This window comes from Thunnus thynnus, chromosome 18, assembly GCF_963924715.1.
Source record: "Thunnus thynnus chromosome 18, fThuThy2.1, whole genome shotgun sequence".
Lineage (NCBI taxonomy): Eukaryota > Metazoa > Chordata > Actinopteri > Scombriformes > Scombridae > Thunnus > Thunnus thynnus.
The window spans coordinates 3411504-3434265 of NC_089534.1; the positions used below are offsets into that span (position 1 = coordinate 3411504).

Here is a 22762-nt window from a genome sequence, read left to right on the forward strand (position 1 = left end):
ATTGTATGTAGGGAGAGATTAAAGCAAATACATCACACACTCTTCCTGTTTCTTCTTTGTGTCAGAGAAGTGGTCTGACAACACACCAGTGGCACTGAATCACAGCTTCCTCATCTGCTGCTGTATTTTTTAGAACATCTTGGTAACATTTTACTTCATGGGTCCTATAGTTTCCTAATCATTTAAAAAAAATGGTCAAATTGTTTCTCATTGTTCTGAAGTAACCACCTTTACGTAAGTGAAATGCTGTATAATTCTACAAAGATGGTGAAATGTGAAAATGCAATTATTACCAAATTACAGTTTCAGAAAACTTATTAGGCAAGTCTCCATGAGGAAGTGAGAAATTTATTTTCAACACGCACACGTTCAGAGACTCTGACAGTTAATAGCTGAGCAGGAGCAGAAAAAGCAGACAGAGAGGCACAATGGCTGAATTCAGATGGATTAAAATGTCTTTATTTCTTATACTGGAGCTTCAGATTACAGGTAAGGAAACATAGAACATACCAGGAACATTTTATTTGATTAAAATAGCCATGTTTTTCACCTAATGAATTTAGTAGACTCCTACAACCTGAAAATTTTCTTCACGCTATCTGTCATAGATATAAAAGTCATGTTCAGATTTTGGTTTATTTTTCATGTTTCTATCACCTCTTTATCACAGCAGTGACTGGACAATTTCAGGAGACATTAAAAGAGTGGTTATTGAATATTGTTTTAAGTCTTTTCGGTCTCTGCACCCTCGTCTCACAATCAGCTGTACATACAGAACAATGTTATTAGTCCAGCTCGGAGGACGGCTTGTTTAGGTGAGAATAAGGTTGTAGTTTGTTGTCTACCTTACTACGATAGGAAAGAGGCGTCATTTCTTCTTTAACAATGTTTCTCTTATGAATTATTGTTGTGTTCATCACTCTTAAGTGTCCTCTGGAAACTGTTGTCGTTTCTGTAATGTGTTGTGGTATTTGCAACGCATTTTCTAAATGCTGCACTTGTGTCGTCAAATTGATGAAGATGTTTTCTTAAGTTGCACCGTGTTTGCCCTTGTCAGCCACCGTATAAACCACTTTCTTATGTACATTTCCACAAAGAATAATGATTGCTAATACTTGAACCAAGCTAGTCAGATGCTAGCTGGAGAGCAACACCATACTGGCTTAAACGAAACAAAACAAAACAAAACAAAACACACAAATCAAAACCAGCAGCAGAGGGTGAACTTACACCATATTATCAGAAACGGAGCCAATTCTTTTAGACTTTCATTCAACAATAAAAATATCCCATATACCAATGTTGAATATAAAAGAAACATTTGGATAAAGCACATACATATCCAATAACAACAATAATGATAATAAGAAATCACAACGAAAACATACATATACATATATATACAGTTATATGCAAAAGTTTGGCCACCCCTTGACAAATAACATATCTTGGTGATGATTAACACATAGTTAATTTTTATGACTTAAATTGAAAATAAATAAAAACATCATTGTGCCATGTGCACAAGTTTGAGCACCATAAGACTTCTTAAGTTTCAGATTCTTGCAAAAGTGTTTGCAAGCTGCGATATCTGCCAGGGGGGTGTTACTGGATACTGAGTATGTAGGGTACCCAAACTTTCACAAATGCCACGATGATGTTTTCATTTTTTTTAATTTTTGTGCTCTGCTGCTGTTGTTACCACATTCTTACCAAAACACTTCCCCTTCATTTCTCACATATATTTCCTTCAAAGATACAATGAGGAACTAACAGGTCTCAGAACACTAAAACACCACCTTACCTTTGTTCTTTCCCAGCTGCTACAGTATCACCATGTTGCACCACGTTGAGCATCAAGAGTCAAAGTTTGACTCTTCACCTGTCTGTTCATGCATGATGTCAAACATCACCATGAATCCTGTCTGTTATTAAACATGACATAAATGTAGAACTCCTAATGCAAAGCCAGTATTTTCAATCAGGTGCTGGTTGGTCGCAGGAACATCTTAGGTGAAGATCAAAATTTACTGTGACTTTATTAGGAGCAAACAACGCGTTTTGCCTGTAGCTTCTTCGGGTTCGCTCAGCAAAATTACTACCCGCAGGTGTGATAAATACATATGGGTCACATGACTAATTATCACAGTCTTCATTTTTTCAACATGTTTCAAAGGTGAGCATTTTACAAAGAACATAACAGTAATATTACAAAAAATGACAGTTTTCAAAAAACATGCCAAGGTTAATATTGCACAGAGTTAAAAGAATTACATCATTTTACATAATTTTAACTTAATTAAAAACCTCTCACAAACAATTGACTGAATAGGATGAGCTAAATTTCCTTAGAAGAGCAGACTATTGGTCCTACAGCTGTCCCTCCACACCACTAAATGGGAAGGGTGAGTGCCAGCGGACCTAGTGGCTCATCTCTCTCTACCGGTCGAAATTACCTGTAGAGAAAGATATAATTAATATTTTCATATCACAGAAAAGAACTCAAATCCTCAATCCTCATAAGGTTCAATTGTATTCAATTCATAAATCCAAAATACTTCCCTTCTTAACAGCTTGTTGATCAAATTACCACCTCTTGGGTTGGGCTGCACTCTTTCAATGCAGAGAAATTTGAGGGAAGTAGTCCAACTGTTGTTTTTCTCCTTGTAGTGTCTAGCAATGACATAATCCATGTTTCCATTTATAATGACAGCCTTATGTTCAACGGCGTTTTGTTTGGCCTACATACTAGGGGTGTGCCTGAATACAAATACATTATTTGGCAAAGCACAAATAGTGTGTTTTTTACAAATATTTGTTTCATACAGACATTTTAAAAATTATTTGTTTTCGGGAAGAGAAAAAACATGTCAAATACCAGCACGCAGGTCGGTTACATTGCTATCTCAGTGTCTCTCCTCTGCTTTGCTGTTGCGTCTATCAGCAGGTCTCAATGAGGGGAGTCCCAGCTATCTGCTACATGATGCACATTCTCTTATTTGGACATCACTCCTGGAGTTGGGGGTGTTCCCCAGAGATAAAGCTGATCTACTGACACACGTGAAGTGCTCTCAAGAGACTCTTCATAACCTGTTGTTCCCCTTCTCCTTTCCACAAAGTTAGGTTGTGAAAAATAGGCAATAAATGAACCTTTGAAGTTCTTCTCTACACGTTACACGCTGTGCTGTCTCTGTGTTATGGGTGTATAAATAGGTAGAGATCTGTCTGCAATGAGGTGATGAGTAAAGTTTTAGCTCAGTAGTCAGCGCAGTCATCAATGATTTAAAGCCTCTTTCCACTTTTATTCAAATACAAATACAAATTAAAGCTGCAAGCAGCATTGAATGGGCTCTCGCGCCTCCATGCACGTCAGGCCGCGGCGCAATCGAAGGGCCTCTGTGATGGGCATGTAGATGTCTTCAGACCTGGGCTGTTTTCAGACAGTGCAAGAAGGAGATAAACATCACTTCCTTTGTCCACTATTTTGCCTGCTGCTGGGGCTGCTTCGCTGAAATTTCGTAGAGGGCGCTATTCAGCTAGTTTGCATCACTGATGGAATATTGTCATGTAGACGTCTTCAGGCAGGGAGAAGTTTGGTGCAGATGTTACGCCCCTGAAACGGGGAGAAATAATCACAAGAGTGATACGAGTGATTTCTTCAGTGAGAGCGTTTACTCGAATGAATTATTGAACATATACACAATCTACAAATAAACAAATAAACAGGCTACCCTGCTTAACAAGCTGGTTATAGTAGCATACATACCCTATTCAAGTTACACAAATATACAGTATTTCTTTGAGACATAATTCCCATTCTCTCTACTGTTACTGGTAAATAATATACTGCTGTAACTCAGTAACCTCTCATAACCTTATAAAAGTTACTAGATAGACAATATAGAAAAACTGTGTAAAATACATCTACATATGTAGACAATTGGATTCACAAAATGGCGGAAGCAATTGGCGTAGTTACGGGTTGAACTCTGCTAACAAGCGGGAGCTAGCTCGCCAGACACTTTACCATACTCGGCAAACTTTACTTTAATTCACTTGAAATGTTACACATACATTCACTTGACACTCAAACATATTAGAAAATTTATTACAACCACCTTAATAGTGTCAAATGCCGACAACATACCTGAAACGGGGAGAAATAATCACAAGAGTGATACGAGTGATTTCTTCAGTGAGAGCGTTTACTCGAATGAAGAAAACACCGCGAGTTCCCCTGGATACGTGGGTGGAGACAAAAGCAATCGATCTCACGCTGGTAGATTAAGACTACTTTGCGGATCACTGATAATACCATTATAGCTGAACCTCTGACAATAAAGGATGAAATGAACAATGAATTAATTAAAGACCTTTTAAAATTTTAACCTCTTTTGACATAATGAATTCCTACTTCTTTTTAACCCATTTTAAACACATCTTATAAATTGTTTCTCATGACTATGATCTTTTTAACCTTATCACAGCATTTTAAGTGTACTGTCCTTTTTAAGCTTATATGGTCCTTTTAGTGCATCATTCTTTTAACTTATCACATACTCCCCTACAAAATAAATGTCGTCCCGACATTAAACCAATTAATTAAACAATTTTCTCTCCTTTTCTTTTCAATCTCTCATGAGCTTGGCAATGAAGGGCTCCTGTGAGTTGGTACACAAACAAAGGTCACAGTCTGATGACTCAACAGTCCATAATCACAGGGCTACAGTCCATATTCGGTGACTGGCCAATGCATAAACTGTCTATCAGCAGTTTTTCAACAGTCCATTAGTTTTGCATGGCAATGATACACAGTCTGCAAATTGTCCATGACAATAGTTTTGAAACAGTCCATGAATAGTCCATGGCAACGGTCTGTGTGAACAGTCTATGTATTGTCCATGGTGTTCGTCAAACTTAGTCAAGTCTGTAGGCTCATGGTTTGCTGGAGTCCATACATGAAGGGGGGCTGGAAGTAGTATGGCTGAAGGGGTGGTAGCCATGGGACCAGTCCTGATGCATGGTAGACAGGTAACATCTGAGTTGCTGGCTGGATACTGTAGCAAGAGGGGATGCCAAGCTGATCGTAGGTCATACGTCTCGGTGGGTGTCTCTCTCTTTGTGGCAGCTGGTAGGATGGCTCCTCAGGTTCAGCAGCACTTGACGAGGGAGAGGCATGTGGTGAGTGTTCATCAGGCAAATTTCCAACAGGTAAGTCTATTTCCTCACCAGGCAGGTTTTCAGCAGGTGTGCTAGACTCCTCCAGCTGATCTTCCCCAGGAGACTGTGCTTGTGGTGCAACAGGAGCTGGCATTTCAATTCTCTCTTCCACTGGTGGGCGCCTATGTTCAAGCGCCATCCTCGATTCACCCAAGGTTTCCTTTCTTTCTGCAGGCACTGTGGGGGCTCGGAGTGGCTCATAATGGAGTTCATACTCATCTCCACTGTCCTCATCAGATTCCTGAGTTTGAGATGCAGGGTGGTATTTCTTTTTCTGTGTCCCTTTTCCATTTTTTGTAAACTCTGGTGATGTCTCGAAAGGTAAGTGATCACAGGGCATTAGCAAGTTTCTGTGCAGAACTCTGGAGCATCCCTTACCCCTTTCTGGTCTCACTTCATAAATTGGCAGGTTAGACCCCATTCGTCTCACTACTGTGTGAACTGTGTCCTCCCAATAGTTCCGGAGTTTGCCTGGTCCTCCCCTGGGTGTCAAGTTTTTGATCAGGACGCGCTCACCGGGTTGTAGTGCTGAACTCCTTACTTTTGTGTCATAGTACCTTTTACTCCTTTCAGCAGCCTTTTGAGCATTTCTGTTAGCAATGGCGTAGGCTTCCTCCATACCTTGTTTCCATTTCTCCACATAGTCTCGCTGGTCACTGGAGCCTGATTCTGTGTGCAGTCCAAAGAGCATATCAACTGGAAGCCTGGGTGATCTCCCGTACAGAAGATAGTATGGCGAGTAGCCTGTCACTTCACAACGTGTACAGTTATAAGCATTCACCAGTTTGTTCAAGGACTCTTTCCAGTTTGATTTCTGTGCATCAGTCAGTGTCTTGAGCATCTGTAACAATGTCCTGTTCATGCGTTCCACTTGACCGTTCCCCATCGGGTGATAGGGCGTTGTCCTGGACCCAGCCACTCCGCTGAGTTTCTGTAACTGACTGAACAACTGATTCTCGAATTCTCCCCCTTGGTCGTGGTGGATGCGAGAGGGGAAGCCAAACTTCAGGGCGAAATCATTGAAGATTAGGTTGGCAGCAGTTTTCCCTGACTTTGATGTGGTGGCGTATGCTTGAGCAAAACGCGTGAAATGATCAACAAGGACAAGGATGTACTCATATCCGCCTTTGCATCGGTCAAGATGGAGGAAGTCAACGCATATCAACTCAAATGGCTGTGTTGTCACAATATTTGTCAAGGGAGCTCTTGTGTCATGGCAGGGTTTTTTCTGTTTTAGACAAGAGCAGGCCTTAGTCACATAGTGCTCGATGTCTGATTGCATGTATGGCCAGAAGAAACGGTCACGTACTAGGGATACTGTGCGATCAGCGCCTTGGTGACCCATGTTATTGTGCAACTCTTCCAACACCTTTCCTTTGTATCTTTCTGGCAAGACTAGTTGCTCACGGGCAGTGGTAGTTCTGTACAGAACGCCATCATCATCTATTGTCAATTTGTCCCATTCCCTGAACAAGCATTTCGTCTTTGGACTGAGCTCTCTCAGCTCCTTAACTGGTGGCTTGGAACCTGACAGTTTGCACTCTAGCACAGGACAGATAACTGGATCAGACTCTTGTGCTTCTCGTAGCTGTTCTTTTGGTATGGGGCTGATAGATGCAGTGGCTGGCTCACTTTCAGCTGAAACTGACATGGATACAGCCGTGAGTGACCAAGTTGCAGGGGACTCTTTCTGTACCTCAACAGCTTGGATGGCAGCAGTGATGGTGTTAGGTAGCAGTTCCTCACAATATTCTCTCATTAGTGACTCTACATCCAGCGGCATTCTCGACAAAGCATCAGCATCACTGTTCTCCTTCCCTGGTCTGTACTTGATTGTAAAGTGGAAATCAGCCAACTCTGCAACCCACCTGGAAGTGGTTGCGTTCAGCTTTGCAGTCGACAGGATGTAGGTGAGCGGGTTGTTATCACTGTACACAGTGAAAGTTGGAGCATAGTACAGATAGTCGCGGAACTTGTCAGTGATTGCCCATTTTAAAGCCAGGAATTCTAGCTTGCCTGCATGGAGGTGATAGTTCTTTTCAGCTGCCGTTAACGAACGAGAGCCATAAGCAATGACTCTAAGCTTGCCATCTTGGTGTTGATACAGTACTGCTCCCAAACCTTGGTGTGATGCATCAGTGTGTACAATGAATGGCTGAGTGAAATCAGGGAAACCCAACACTGGTGGATGGAGCAGGCAGTCAATCAAATGTTCAAGTACCTGTTGGTGCTGATCTGTCCACTTGATCAGTTTATTTGAGGGCACAACATGACTCACTCTCTTTAGTCTTGTTTTTATTTCTCTGCTGTTGACAGAGACTTCATCTGTGTCTGCTTTTAGGAGCTCATATAGACAGCTGGCTTTTCGTGAAAAGTCTTTGATGTACTGCCTGTAGTAGGTGAGTAAACCAAGCATTTTCCTGAGTTGGCCCACAGTCTGAGGTCTGATATCTTTTAGTGCTCTAACAGCTTCGAAGTCGGCTGGATCAACTTTACTGCCCTCTGCAGATACTATTCTGCCCAGGTAGCGGACCTCAGGCTTGAATAGATCACACTTGCTTGGCTTGAGTTTGATGCCGTGCTCTCTGAGGCGTTGCAGCACTTTTTGTACATCATTCACATGGTTGTCAAAGGTTTTACTGAAAACCAGTGTGTCGTCCAGATAAGGAATGCAGATGTTATCCCGAAGTCCTTCCAAACACTCCTCCATACAACGTTGGAAGGCCGCTGGGGCGTTCATGAGGCCGAAGGGGATGCGAATCCACTCATAAAGTCCCCATGGGGTAACAAAAGCTGTCAGTGGTCTGCTTTCTTCCGACATAAACCCCTGGTGGTAAGCTTTCCCCTGGTCTAAGAGAGAAAACCAGGATTTACCACCTAAACTGTTCATGATGTCTTGGACCCGAGGGATAGGCTGACGATCAGGATGGGTCTTCCTGTTCAGGTCTCTGTAATCTATGCACAGCCGAAGGGTGCCATCTTTTTTTCGCACACACACAACGGGTGAGGAGTATGAGGAGTTTGACTTCCTGACCCAGCCTTGTGCTATTAGGTCGTGGAGGTAACCCTTCATTTCCTGGTACAGGGGGCTAGGCACTGATATATATGTGCGTTTGACAGGTTCAGTGTCTTTGAGGGAAATGGTCATATGCAACTTTTCAATACAGCCGATATCACTGTCTGACTTTGAGAAGGAATGACACTCTTCTCTGAGCATCTGTTTCACTACCTGTCTCTGATCCTCACTAAGGTGACTAAGATCCACTGGTGGATCCCACTGTTCACTGGCACTACTTGTGGGCTTCATGCTGGTGTGACTCACTGTGGCTGGTGTTGCAACTTTCTCAAATACCTGGGCGGGCAGGACTGTCATAATGGTTTGTACTGTGCCAATTAATGTGCGCCCTGGCAAAACAATGTCATGGTCAGTTGGGTTAGAAACATCAATTGTGATGACTGGGAATACACCTTTCCTGACTCTGACTAGTGTGTCATAAAACTCAAGACCATCTGGCCATTGTGGGTTCAGGTCTGGCTGAAACAGCATGGTCATGTCCTCTTTGAAAGGCTGTGTAGCTACACGACAGTTGATTTGGATGCTGCTGTGTTTTGAAACTGCAACCTCCTCTTTCTTCGTTTTTACTGCATACTCATCTTCTTGCTCTGCGCTAACAGCCTGTATGAAAGCTCTCACTTTGTTTCTTTTGAGGCTTGGGAAAGCTTTCCTCACTGTGTGATACCGTTTAGTCTTTTCAGTCTTTGTCAGGATGTGCTCAATAACATTGAAACCTATGATGGGATGAGACAGGTGCCAGCCTTTCATTATAAGCACTGGAATGATCAGTTCTTCTGCTTGGTCAGTTTCAGAGGCTAGCCGGAAAACTGTTTCAATCCATCCCAAGTACGGCATTTCAGTTCCGTTTGCGGCAGTCAATGTCAAGTCATCATGTGAGTCAAGGATCTCTGAAACATCTCTCAGCCTTGTGGTTGGGAAGTATTCCTCTTTCCATCTTTCATCAATTACCGACACCTGAGAACCTGTGTCCCATAGAGCTTGCAGGTGGTGGCCATTTAGGTAACATTCAACAAGACACTGCCTGCCAACTAGCGAGGTGACTTTGCGGGGGTGGCCAACTCGAGGTAGGAGGGGCGGAGTATCAGCAATTTTCCTTTTGCAGGAAGCCTTTCCACTGGCGCTTGGCAGGTGAGTGCATTTTCCTTTATGCTCAGCCCAGTTTTGGTTTTGACATGTTTTGGAACAGTACAGTGTCTCTTTGCAGGATGAACATCGTTTCAATTTGTCAGGTGAGTCTGCACTGCCACAATTTGCACATTTCTGGGACTCTTTGCTAGTCACGGTTAGCACCCGTCCCGTGGTGGTAACCATTCCCTGTTTAAAGGAGCCTCCCTGGATGGTCTGATTCCTCTGATTTTGCATCCAGCCTGAAAATGTTCTCCACTTCCACATCGGTAGCAGTGCATGCAGCGTTCATTCGCTCCTGTCTGCTGGCAGACAAAACATCTCCGTGGAGCACGGACAGAGTGATGGGTGTACTGATTCGGTCCATACTGTGGCCACATTGGAGCAGGTGTTTGAGGCTGGTTGTAGCTGCTGTAATACTGCTGCGGTGAAACAGATGGCTGAGGGTCCCTATCTGGCCTAACTGCAGGTGGGGCATAGGACTGTGGCTGGAACCTAGTCTGATGTAAAGTTTCTTTGATCTGGGCTATCTCTGCACTGAGACCTTTCAGAGAAGCTACACCTGTCTTAAGCTCTTGTATCTCTGTTAACAGTTCTGGGGAAATCCCTGTTTTGGTTTCCTTCACAGAGCACTTAGCAGGTGACCTATCTTCTGACTGCACTACACTTACACTTGTGGCTGACTGTTGGTTGCTAAGCTTCCTTTTGTTTCTCCTTTCAGCCTCATTAGCACAGGCAACATTTAACCTCTCTAGCAGAAGCTCATCTGAGGTCTCAGTATCTAATAGGAGAGGCTGCATGTCTATCCTGATACTTTCATTCTGGAGACCAGTAAGTAGTGTGTGTAAACACATGCGCTGGACTAACGCTGGATCATACTTAAGCCCTGATTCTGACTCTTGGGAAGCAAACAGTACTTTCTGCCTCAAATCTAAAACTCGCATGAGGAAAGTCTGAGGAGTGTCTTTGCTGTTCTGTGCTTCAGAAGCTAGCTGCTTGTAGAGCTCTGTGGCGCTCTTTTCTTGGAAGTGGGAGCGCAGGATGCGTCGGAGTGTGGGGAGAGTCAGGTGGGGCTTTCCTTCCAAATAGCTGCGTAACTGTGAGCCGGGAGATATAGCTCTAATTACAGCATCTACTATTTCTATTTCAGGATAACCTCTGTTCAGTCCATTCTCAATCTGATGAGCGAGGCTAGAAAATGTCAATTTATCTTTCTGGCCTGCTTCGCCTATTTGACCTGAGATTTTGAAATCTTTGCGCCAGCATGGGCTCGGCTGCTGCAGCTGAGCACTGACCGGGGGCTGCATACTGACTGGTGGGCTGACAGTAGGTTGGGCCTGGCACTGAGACTCATACCCAGCAGCATTAACAGGGATGGACTGCTCAGTTTCCACTCCTTTACATTGCTTTACAGTTCTCTGCTCCTCTATTTCTCTCTGAGTCCCTGCCCTTTCCACATTCTCCTCAGTTTGTACTGCTCCGTTATCCGTGCCCATGGCCAAACCTGCAATTTTGTCTTTCAGCAGCAACAATTCTGACATGCCGACATCTTCTAACTCTGCCACTTCTTCTCTTTCAAGATACTTCATTACATGAGTCACTAGTGATATGCGGGACTTTCCTTCAACATTTTCTCTCCGCTCTCCTGAGATGTTAAGAAAATCACAGACTCCGAGCAAATTTTCTCTAGTCAGGGTATGTAGTTCTCCTACAACCTCTTCCTGTAGCTCTTCCAAGGCTGTCATCATGTCGACAGGGCAGGAGCAACTTTTACTGTGCAGGAGTTGACTCTGAACTGGATGGCCTTTAATGTCCCTGATGATCTCTGACTGGCCTCAGGTGACGTGTACTTAACCACCAGCTTCCAGCTCTCCTCGAACAGCAACACATTCCTCACTACCACCTGCCTGGGTTGTATTGTGGGGGATTTAGCTACCACAGGATTCGGCCGCCAGGTTGTGGACACCGGACATCCAAGGAGCAATCCCAGCGGTGCCTCCAAAATGTTACGCCCCTGAAACGGGGAGAAATAATCACAAGAGTGATACGAGTGATTTCTTCAGTGAGAGCGTTTACTCGAATGAATTATTGAACATATACACAATCTACAAATAAACAAATAAACAGGCTACCCTGCTTAACAAGCTGGTTATAGTAGCATACATACCCTATTCAAGTTACACAAATATACAGTATTTCTTTGAGACATAATTCCCATTCTCTCTACTGTTACTGGTAAATAATATACTGCTGTAACTCAGTAACCTCTCATAACCTTATAAAAGTTACTAAATAGACAATATAGAAAAACTGTGTAAAATACATCTACATATGTAGACAATTGGATTCACAAAATGGCGGAAGCAATTGGCGTAGTTACGGGTTGAACTCTGCTAACAAGCGGGAGCTAGCTCGCCAGACACTTTACCATACTCGGCAAACTTTACTTTAATTCACTTGAAATGTTACACATACATTCACTTGACACTCAAACATATTAGAAAATTTATTACAACCACCTTAATAGTGTCAAATGCCGACAACATACCTGAAACGGGGAGAAATAATCACAAGAGTGATACGAGTGATTTCTTCAGTGAGAGCGTTTACTCGAATGAAGAAAACACCGCGAGTTCCCCTGGATACGTGGGTGGAGACAAAAGCAATCGATCTCACGCTGGTAGATTAAGACTACTTTGCGGATCACTGATAATACCATTATAGCTGAACCTCTGACAATAAAGGATGAAATGAACAATGAATTAATTAAAGACCTTTTAAAATTTTAACCTCTTTTGACATAATGAATTCCTACTTCTTTTTAACCCATTTTAAACACATCTTATAAATTGTTTCTCATGACTATGATCTTTTTAACCTTATCACAGCATTTTAAGTGTACTGTCCTTTTTAAGCTTATATGGTCCTTTTAGTGCATCATTCTTTTAACTTATCACACAGACTGGAGCATTTACAATAAAGTTATAGCAATTTCCTTCCTTTCATGGCGAAACATCAAATCTCCACGGTGTGAGGATGAGAATTTCCTGAAGGGCGAGACATGTCTGTCTTGCTCACACCTGTGTTATCAAAATGATGGAAGCTCTGGGCCCATTCACTTGCATTTCAATTAGTAAATTGAAAACTCTTGATGAGTTTGTGTGTAAAACAAATTAATTACCTAATTTTCATCAAGTCTATTTTTAGAAAAGTAAAGACTTTTAACTCACATGACCCGGTCAAAGTTTGAAATGTGTTCTGTCATGTGTGTAGAGACAATAAATAACTGCAGCAGTTTTGATGGTGTTTTTCTACAGCACTTTATCACTAAACTGTCACCCTCACTCCATTTTTTACCATCCCCACTACTGAATTATAAATATAAGACCTATAATTATTGTAAAATAAATGATAATAACACCAAACTTCATACAAAGTTTGTATATAATGTACTGTATGTATATAGGCCTTTCTGCTATATCCTACAAAAATGAGCTGCATTCAACCCCCACACCAGTGGTGGCTGGTGACTCAAAAAATTGAGGAGGACAGGAGGAAAACCAACATGGAATCTTACAACAAACCACCCTTTGGGCTCAGGCCCTATTGTATTTCTTGTGTTTATTTCTTTATTAGGGCCTGAGCCCCAAAGGGGCGAAGACCCTATATTTGTTCCTTTTGTTTCTTTCTTTATTATTCCGCCACTTAAACCCTAAATTTGACCCCCTAAACATGTTCAAAAACTCAACAATTTGGCACGCATATCAAGTCTGGTGAAAAATTTGATAAAATGTAAAAATTAACCCCCAAAGTGCCATAATGTGCTCGAGAGCGCCACCTATGTAACTAATATGGCTGCCACGGCCCGTAGGAATGTCGTAGAGAGATCAAACCAAAACTCAATTATTCGAGTCATCAAGACCTACAAATCATATGCTGCCACCCCTGACCTAAATCCAACAGGAAGTCTGCAATACACCCATCAAAGTACGACTTTGCGCCAATTTTGGACCCCGAACAAATGCTATCTCCTCCAAAGGCGTTAATGGTATCGGTTTCAAACTTTGATACATGACTTCTGACACTGTGGTGAACAAATGTTATTAAAAACTTTGCAATAACTTGAACAGTTTAGATTTTATAAGCCCTGAAAGTTGCTGTGCCACATTGCACCTCACAACATAAATCAATGGGGAGGCAATCTCTGGACATGGACTTTGTGTCAAACAGATGCTTCTGATGTCTAAACTATGACTCTGACCACTTACAAACCTCTATCAATGGATTCGGGACAAAATTTCCTATGCAAAATGTGATTTTTAATGTAAGATTTGACCAAAGTCATGGGATTTATGAAGATATTTCACAAGAAATCCTACTCTCCAACTGACAGGGAGAAGGAGGGAAGAAAGACGGGGATGGATGTGACAGTTGAATGTAGCTCAGTTTTATAGGATACAGCAGAAAGGTCTATATACATACAGTGCACAAAATTGCAGCAAAGCAGCCCCAGCAGCAGGCAAAATAGTGGATAAAGGAAGTCATGTTTATCTCCTTCCTGGCCTGTCTGAAAACAGCCCGAGTCTGAAAACATCTACATGCCCGTGACAGAAGCCCTTTGACCACACCGCGCCCCGACATATGCATGGGTGCGAGGGCCCGTTCAACGCTGCTTGCAGCTTTAATTATTACAGGACATCAGACCTAAATTTGACCCCCTAAACATGCTCAAAAACTCACCAAATTTGGCACGCACATCAGGTGTGGTAAAAAATTTGATAAAATGTAAAAATTAACCCCCAAAGTGCCAAAATGTGCTCTCTAGTGCCACCTATGTAAGTAAAATGGCCGCCAGGGCGCGTAGGAATGTCGTAGAGAGATCAAACCAAAACCGACTTATTCGTCTCATCAAGACCTACAAATCATATGCTGACACCCCTGACCTAAATCCAACAGGAAGTCCGCAATTAGTCTGTCAATATAAGACTTTGCTTCAAATTTGACCCCCGAACAAACGCTATCTCCTCCGAGATCGTAATTGGTATCGATTTAAAACTTTGATACATGACTTATGACACTGTGCTGAAAAAAAGTTGTTAAAAACTTTGTAATAACTTGAATGGTTTGGATTTTATAAGCCCTGAAAGTTGCAGTGCCACATCACCCTTACAATGTAAAGCAATGGGGAGGCATGACCTTTGTGTGAAACAGAGGCTTCTGACGTCTAAACTATAAGTCTGGCCACTTTCAAACCTGTAACAATGGATTTGCAACAACATTTTCTACAAAAAAATATGATTTTTAATGTAAGATTTGGCCAAAGTAATGGGATTAATGAGGAGATCTCACAAGAAGAGTACTTTAACATTCTCCTCTCCAACTGAGAGGGGGAGAGAGAGCAGAGAAGGGGGGGGCAAGAGGGAGATCAAAATATAAAAAAGAATATTCGGTTGAAATAAACCATTACCAAATCTCAGTATTATTTACAACATATTTTTTCTCTCTTCTTTGGAAAAGACACGTGAAATGATGCTCCAAGGGAGGACGGCCTCCCTAACCAATCAACAACCAGAATGCAGTATTGACATCGAGTTGGTTCAATGATAGTTTCCAGAATTCATCTTTAATTCTCTCCACTGTAAGGCAGAGTAGCAGCAGTAGATAGCTCCTTGCGTTAGCCAGTGCAACAGCTGGCTTGTTGTAGCAGCCTGAAGGACTCTTTATACATCCATGGAAGGACTATTAAGAACTGTTGTTAAGCTAATGGGAGAAATGATCTGGACTGTGCAGCGCAGCAGCAGCAGGACACCGCCAGGGAGTGGCTGGAGAGAGAAGCAACCGCAGAAACAACCAGGAGAGTTAGCTTGTTTGTCATTGTTGCTAATGATATCAGACTGGTCAAGCAGCAGCCATAAAGTTCTGTTAACTAACAAACAAGATGACCAACAGCCACAAATGGATGTTATGACATGAATACTTCATCTCCATGACAGAAAGAAGAAGACATCAGATAATTTGAGTCAGATACAGCTTCTCTCTCTCTGTCTCTTTGGTCGCTAATTTCATCTCTGATGGTTAAATGTCTCTCTGTGTGGCTGTTGTGTGAATTTATCTCCTTAACAAGAATGCAGTAGATATATATATATATATATATATATATATATATATATATATATATATATATATATATATATAATGTGTTGTGGGTAGTTTCCTTGTTGAAGTTACAGTGAGATGTCTGGACTCACACATTCATGTGGAATTGATCTCGTTTTCAATTGAGTGGTTGTCCAGTCACCTGTTGATGTTGTATGATTAGTGTGCAGGAGGTCTGGCTGCTTGCTTCTGACAGTTTCTTTAGTTCATATTTAAGCTAAGCTGTTTATTGAGTAATACGCTTAAAGTGACTAGAATAACAAGTGTTAACTAGTGGTGTAACTGATTGTAGTTGATCCGTGATCTGTACAGATCGCCGCCCACAGTTCAGCAGGTATATGAACTGCAAAATTTAATGTCTCATTTAAGACAAAGTAAACAAACTGCTGTAAGTACAAGTCATGGGCAGACAGCGTCTTGCTAACAGGGATTTTGAAGGATAATGATCAAACCAGCATCTAACGGGTCCGAAGTGACATCTGAAGGTATGTTTACACACTGTTTGATGTGCTGCAGCTGAGCAGCTAATTAGCATCTAGCTGCTTACTGACATTAGCGGTGAATGTTTGTTTGGTGGCTTGTTCAACAAGCTGAAGGACAACACGTGTGTTCATGTTTCTAAGTTATCATCAAGTTTTGATGATGTGGACAAAGGCTGTTTTATTCACTACCGTGTTTAAAAGAGGAAGGTATCATGCCTCATATTGCAATAATTGGGCATTTAGCCTAATATTTTATATATTTTATTTTATTTTATCTAAACATTGGACATCTTAAATGTTGTTTTCATTTAAGACCATGGGCAAAAGTTCCTTGCTGTTTCTTGCTGTAAGTGTGTTCCAGAATAAATGGAAAACAAAGTTTTATTTGTATCCCCTTTTTTTGCTGATCCTAAAAATGATCCGATCCACGACTCAAATCTGTGATATGATCCGAACCATGAGTTTTGTGATCTGTTGCACCCCTAATGTTAACATGTCAGCTTTGTAGATTATATTTTGTATGTCGTGCACATAGATAAGAGTGTGTAAGTCATGTATTTGATACGTGCAGTAATACTTTCTGATGTGAACCTACACTTTTAGATCTGTGAATGTTTTTAGTGTTCAGTCTTTCTAGTATTCAGCACTGATCTGTTTCTGTATCACATTATAAGCTTTGTGCTACTTTATATATTTCTGCATACTAAGAAAATACATAGGAAACACATGTAAATCATGTGATGTCTGTTTTTGATGAGAACATAAATCTGTTGTCACAATAGAACAATATTATAAATTTGAATTTCACTTTGTTGGTAAAATCACACATCTGAACCACTCCATGGCTAAAATGAGCTCTTCTTTGTTTAGAAATAATATGTATATGCTAAATGTCTTTAAAGAAGCAGCCTTTACACCACTCAGGGGTTTTTGTTTTTAAAAGCAAATTTTTTTATTGGCATATAAAATTGCCCCCCACCCCTCCAATTTCATCAGGTGGGGGACAATGATATAGTTTGATGCGGTTTGTTGTAAGATTCCATGTTATTATCATTTATTTTACAATAATTATAGGTCTTATATGTGTAATTCAGTAGTGGGGATGACCTATGAGGGGAAGGGAAAAAATGGAGTGAGGGTGACAGTTTAGTGATAAAGTGCTGTAGAAAAACACCATCAAAACTAAAATTTGTAGCTCTGTACTGCAGTTTTCCTTTATTAGGGCCCGAGCACCAAGCGGTTTGCTCACACTCTCCATTCAAATGTATGAGTATTTTTCTGTGTCCAGCTGCAATTACTTATTGTCTCTACACACCTGACAGTACACATTTCAATCAAACTTTGACCAGGTCATGTGGGTTAAAAATCTTTACTTTTCTAAAAATAGACTTCTAAAAATAGGAAATTAATTTGTTTTACATACAAACTCATCAAGAGTTTTCAATTTACTAATTGAAATGCAAGTGAATGGCCCAAAACTTCCATCGTTTTGATGACATAGGTGTGAGCAAGACAGACATGTCTCACCCTGCAGAAAATTCTCTTTCTAACACCATTGAGATTTGATATTTCGCCATAACAGAGGAAGCTGTTGTAACTTTATTGTAAATGCTCCAGTCTGCACCAAACTTTACATGTTTGATAAGTCTCCCGGCCTGAACACGTTTACATGACAATATTCCATCAGTGATGCAAATTGGCTGAATAGCGCCCCCTACGAAATTTCAGCAAAGCAGCCCCAGCAGCAGGAAAAATAGTAGACAAAGGAAGTGATGTTTATCGCCTTCTTGCACGGTCTGAAAACAGCCCGGGTCTAATGACATCTGCATGCCTGTGACAGAAGCCCTTCAATTGCACCACAGTACTGTTCATCGCTGCTTGCAGCTTTAGTTTTTACATTTTATCCAATTTTTCACCAGACCTGATGTGCGTGCCAAATTTGGTGAGTTTTTAAGCATGTTTAGGAGGTCAAATTTAGGTCTGATATCCCGTAATAATAAATAAAGAAAGAAGAAACAAACAAACACACAAAATACAATAGTGCCATGGCACCTTCAGTGCTCAGGCCCTAATAATTTTGCTGCCGCAACAAATACAGATACAAATACGAATACTGAGTCCTCTGCACATCCCTACTACATACATTAAGCCAGACGGGAATCTCAAGATGTAAATGACATGTGTTGAGAGACAATTAATGAATTCTTTTATATCATATTTTTTCCCGTATGAGGGTGATTAAGCTAATTACTTTGTGTTGGTTTTTTATACACCGAACTGTCAACAATACCTTTGACATTTCTGCATCTCTTGAAGCAAAAAGGCAGTCTAGAGGAGGAAGAATGATTCAAACTTGAGTCACATTCTAGGATTTTCCAGTGTTTGTTAATAATCTCTCTTGCATAGATGCCATACAATATTCAGATACAAAAGTTATTCTGCTTTCAGTGTGTTAAGGTGGAGGATGTAATAATTCTTCCCTATCTATTCTGTTAGCTTCTTCAGTAGCTTGATCAATAAGTATCTGGTCATATACCCTTTGTCTGAAACACTGAGGCATTTCTTTTGCCTTATTTTGACAGTTATATTCTTTACTACATATTCTTCTCAATCTCACTAACTGACCATATGGTCTCCAATTTTCTATTTTCATTAACAGTTATAAAAAGATCCAAAAAATGAAATCTAATATTGTTTAAAGCAGAAACATAATTCTGCTACCTTACCTGCATACCTTTCATTTTACTGAGACAGTCAAATATGTTGTTTGTTTTGAACATTCATGCTACAGTCAAATTCTTATTTCAGTTCATTTACCCCATTTCTCTCTCAAATTCTCAACAGTAGTAACTGGACAAACTTCCCTCTACACTGTCAGAGATGGAGATGATGCCACTTTGCCTTGTGAAAATGTGGTGACTGTTCAGGATAAATGTGGGAGTACTTCCTGGATCTTTGTTTCAAAAAGAAAAGCAGTAGAGCTGATTAGACTTGGACAGATTGGTGAAAAAGTCAAAGATCAATCAGACAGACTGAGTGTTACAGCGAACGGTTCTCTGGTTATAAAGAAGGTCACAGTTGAGGATGTTGGTGCTTACACCTGCAGACAGTACAAATCAGGGCAACAACAAGGTCAAGACTATCGGGTTGATCTGTCTGTTGTTACCAGTGAGTATTAACATCATAATGTTTTGTTAGAACAATATACTGAAAAATTACAATAATTATGATTATAGTGATGAAGTTAATCTGACTCTTGTTGTTTTTTTCTCACAATATCTCCATCTTCACCAGTGACTGAACATAAGGACAATGATAAGGTGATGTTAAACTGCACTGTGTTGACACGTGGAGAGTGTGACCAGACAGTGAAGTGGGTGTATGAGGGTAATGACTGGGATGTGAACATTCAGCACATGAATGAGTCACAGTCTTCTTGCTTTGCCACTGTGACATTTACAACTTCCCATCTTGCTGAGACGTCAAAGTATTCTGAGTCATTCAAGTGTAACGTGACAGATTTTTACACTGGAAAAGTGCATCTGTTTGCCTTCAGCCCTCAGTCTTCAGGTGAGTAAACTGCTTCATTTAGTTTCTCTGTTTCTTGTGTAGATGGTTATTTTGGGGTATTTTCTCATCACAGTTTGTTGGGATTTAATTTGTCCAGGTGAAGATGTAAAATCCACAACATCGTTACCAACAGAAATAAGTGGAAAAAGCAAATAAGTCGAGCCAAACAACTTTCTTTTGTCTTCCAATTCATCTCTGACTGTCTCGTTCATTTTTTAATGTCCAGGTGAGGACACTACAACAACAAAATCAACAAAAACAACAAAATTACTGACTACATCAACACCAACAACAACAACCAATGATCCTAAAACAAAACAAGGTAGAGATTTAACAACTTGAATGTCTCTCTAAGTCTAAAGTATGAATGTCAGACTGAGTCTTGGCTATGGGTGGAGATATTCTCTTATTCAGTTAATCTCAGTCAGTGTGTTCACACACATGTCTCAAACCTTGTTGTTGATCACTGTTCTCTCTCTTTCTGTCTCTCCGCCTTTGACGTTTAAAGTACAAAACAGATAGAAGAGAAATATTTCTAAATATCATGTGTAGATTAATATTTTTGGTGCCTCCTATCTGTAGCAACATACACTTAGCACCACAGTTTACAGTTCAGTTCAGATATTGAACTATATTGTACTAATATTGTAATGAAGCAATGATAAATGCAACATTTGTCAGGTTATAAAAAGCACATGTGCTGCATATACTGTATTTCTCATCTTTTAACTACAAGAATTTGAACAGTGAAATTTTTTTTTAATGTTTTAATTTTCTTTGCAGTTAAGTTGAGGTTCATCATCGTGTCTATGGGTTTAACTGCACTCATAATAATTGTTGTGTCAGTCAACATATGGACTAGAATCAAAGGTGAGAACATTCACAGAACATTTATGAACAAGAAGTTTTGATGAACTCAGATTTTTACTGATGAAGCTAAACTCTTTTTTGTGTTTTCAGGGAACAAACTACAGATGGGCGACAATGCTGTGAGTTTAAAAACTGAATATTCAGATGTTTATGTTTGTGGTAGTTCACTATTTACTGTGATTCTGTTTAGAGACGAATAAGCAGTGCATTGTGTTGCTGCAGCAACAAAGTTCTTTTCTTTGTTCAAATTTATCTCAGAATCTCAAATCTCCCTAATATTGGGAAATCCTTCCTGCTGTCATCAAGTGCTTGCTCATGGGGGAATGTTGGGTCTCCTTAAATTAAAGAGTATGGTCTTGACCTGCTCTATGTGAAAAGCGCCATGATATAACTTTTGTTATGTGGCACTATATAAGTAAAATAAATTGAATTTAATTGAAAATGTCTTGTGTTGTTTTTCATAGTTACATAAAGATGAAGATGGAAATGAATGTTTGGTGAACTATGAAAACGTTGGAGGACCTTTTGCTTCTGTCAGACTCAACTGATCAACAGACTGTCCTCCCAAGAAAAATGACAAAATATGTTGTAATATCATTCATGCAAAAATTATTGTATGTAACCTAGCGGCCTTAGTAATTACGACCCGGAGAAATGGTACAGTTGAGATAATGTACATATATGTCATCAAATTTCCTCATTTGGAGGAGGAGGGGTGAATAGAGTTGCAAAATGGGAAGTCACTTTTTTTTCTGTTACCAAAAAGTTTGAAAGACATCGATGTAAATAAGTCCCTTTTGTAAGATAGAGAATATGTTCTGTCAGCTGGTAACTACAAGTCCTAGCAGACACAGAAACGACGACGTGTTCCTCAAGGGCCCATTCTGGGGCCTCTTTTGATCAATGTCTACATGCTCCAACTAGTTCAAAACACACAAAAAACTAAATATTGTTACTTTTCAGTAATATAAATATTAATACCATACAACAGTCAACAAAAGTAGTGATGCAAAATTTTGTAGCCTTGATGTTTGTTGGATGGAGTAAAATATAAAAGCATGGCGGCTTTTACCGCATTTTGGTGATGAACATGAAACATCAGCTCTGCCTCTAATAAATCCAGCTTGTGCGTTCTCCATGTTGTTACAATATATTTGTGTCTTGTAGTTGTTTTCTTGTTGTAGTCTGATATTCAGTTTGAGCTATAAAGAGAGGCAGATGTTTGCTTGTTCCTGTTGTTGTACTTCACCAAAAGTTTTTCAGTGCTTAATTGTTGTACTGCTGATCAGTGCTATTACTGATACATAATAAATGCTGATTAACTTAATTGCTATGTTCCAATAGTTTGATTACAATATGAGCTAAAGCAGCAGACACATTGAGTGTGTTGTTGATATACCTGTATTTGTATACCTGTATTTTTTACCTGCGCAATAACAACAAAGAGGATATTGTATAAAGAAAATCTCTGGATTCTTGTTGATTGACTGAACATAATTACATACCTCCCAGCCTTCTCAGAGAGTAAATCACTAGAGGATGTAAGACTCTTTTTCACCAACAATGATATATCATTGAACAATAGTACCATGTAAAGTGCTTTACTGCAAAGGGACAAAGCATGTACAGTAACAACCAATAGATGGCAGTTACTCACAAAATGTTATTTTATTCCTTAAATAAGCAACTTTCAACTGTCATTGTGTTTAGAGAGGTGTCAAAAAATTAACTTGCCCTGGCACAGTACACTCAGTGCACCTATAGGTTGCTCATTATCTTGGAATGATAGTGTAATTTTCAACACAACTGAAATGAGCTTTTCTTTGTCTTGTTTCTTGATAAAGTATGGCCAATCTGTTCCTAAGAGTCTCAGTTTTACACTGGTTCCAGCAGGAAAATTTAAAAATTTAAAAATTTTACTTTTTACAACGTAGGTTTGTCTCAGATTTATCATTATTTGTACAGAAAAAACCTGAAAAAATTGGTTGTTTCTATTGTACAGTTCTATTGTACAGTTTCACAGTTTAAAATAAAATTCAATTGATGTTTAATGTTTCTTTCAGATTTCTTGCAAATTAATATTTGTGTTTAGTACATTATTTTAGAGAGAGAGATTAAAGCAAATACATCACACACTCTTCTTGTTTCTTCTTTGTGTCAGAGAAGTGGTCTGACAACACACCAGTGGCACTGAATCATAGCTTCCTCATCTGCTGCTGTATTTTACAACATTTTGTAACATCTTACAACATTTTACTTTATG

General features: G+C 40.1%; 2 protein-coding genes across 2 annotated transcripts in view; both read left to right on the top strand.

Moving 5' to 3' along the window:
* Window positions 1–22762, top strand: part of LOC137169205 (uncharacterized) — a 46288-nt gene that overhangs the window by 8853 nt on the left and 14673 nt on the right. The gene's annotated exons all lie outside the window — the stretch shown is intronic.
* Window positions 322–22444, top strand: LOC137169166 (uncharacterized). Its single transcript, XM_067572189.1, has 7 exons — window positions 322–489; window positions 18904–19227; window positions 19354–19629; window positions 19856–19951; window positions 20413–20499; window positions 20590–20618; window positions 20964–22444. The coding sequence occupies exons 1-7, from the start codon at window positions 429–431 to the stop codon at window positions 21045–21047; spliced, it is 957 nt and encodes a 318-aa protein (XP_067428290.1). The 5' UTR covers window positions 322–428; the 3' UTR covers window positions 21048–22444.

Bases quoted from the DNA above. Each gene is read 5' to 3' on its own strand.
- LOC137169166 (XM_067572189.1), top strand. From the start codon at position 429: ATGGCTGAATTCAGATGGATTAAAATGTCTTTATTTCTTATACTGGAG. The intron at 19,228-19,353 runs GTGAGTATTAAC...CATCTTCACCAG, and splicing joins TGATCTGTCTGTTGTTACCA to TGACTGAACATAAGGACAAT. The intron at 20,500-20,589 runs GTGAGAACATTC...TTGTGTTTTCAG, and splicing joins CATATGGACTAGAATCAAAG to GGAACAAACTACAGATGGGC.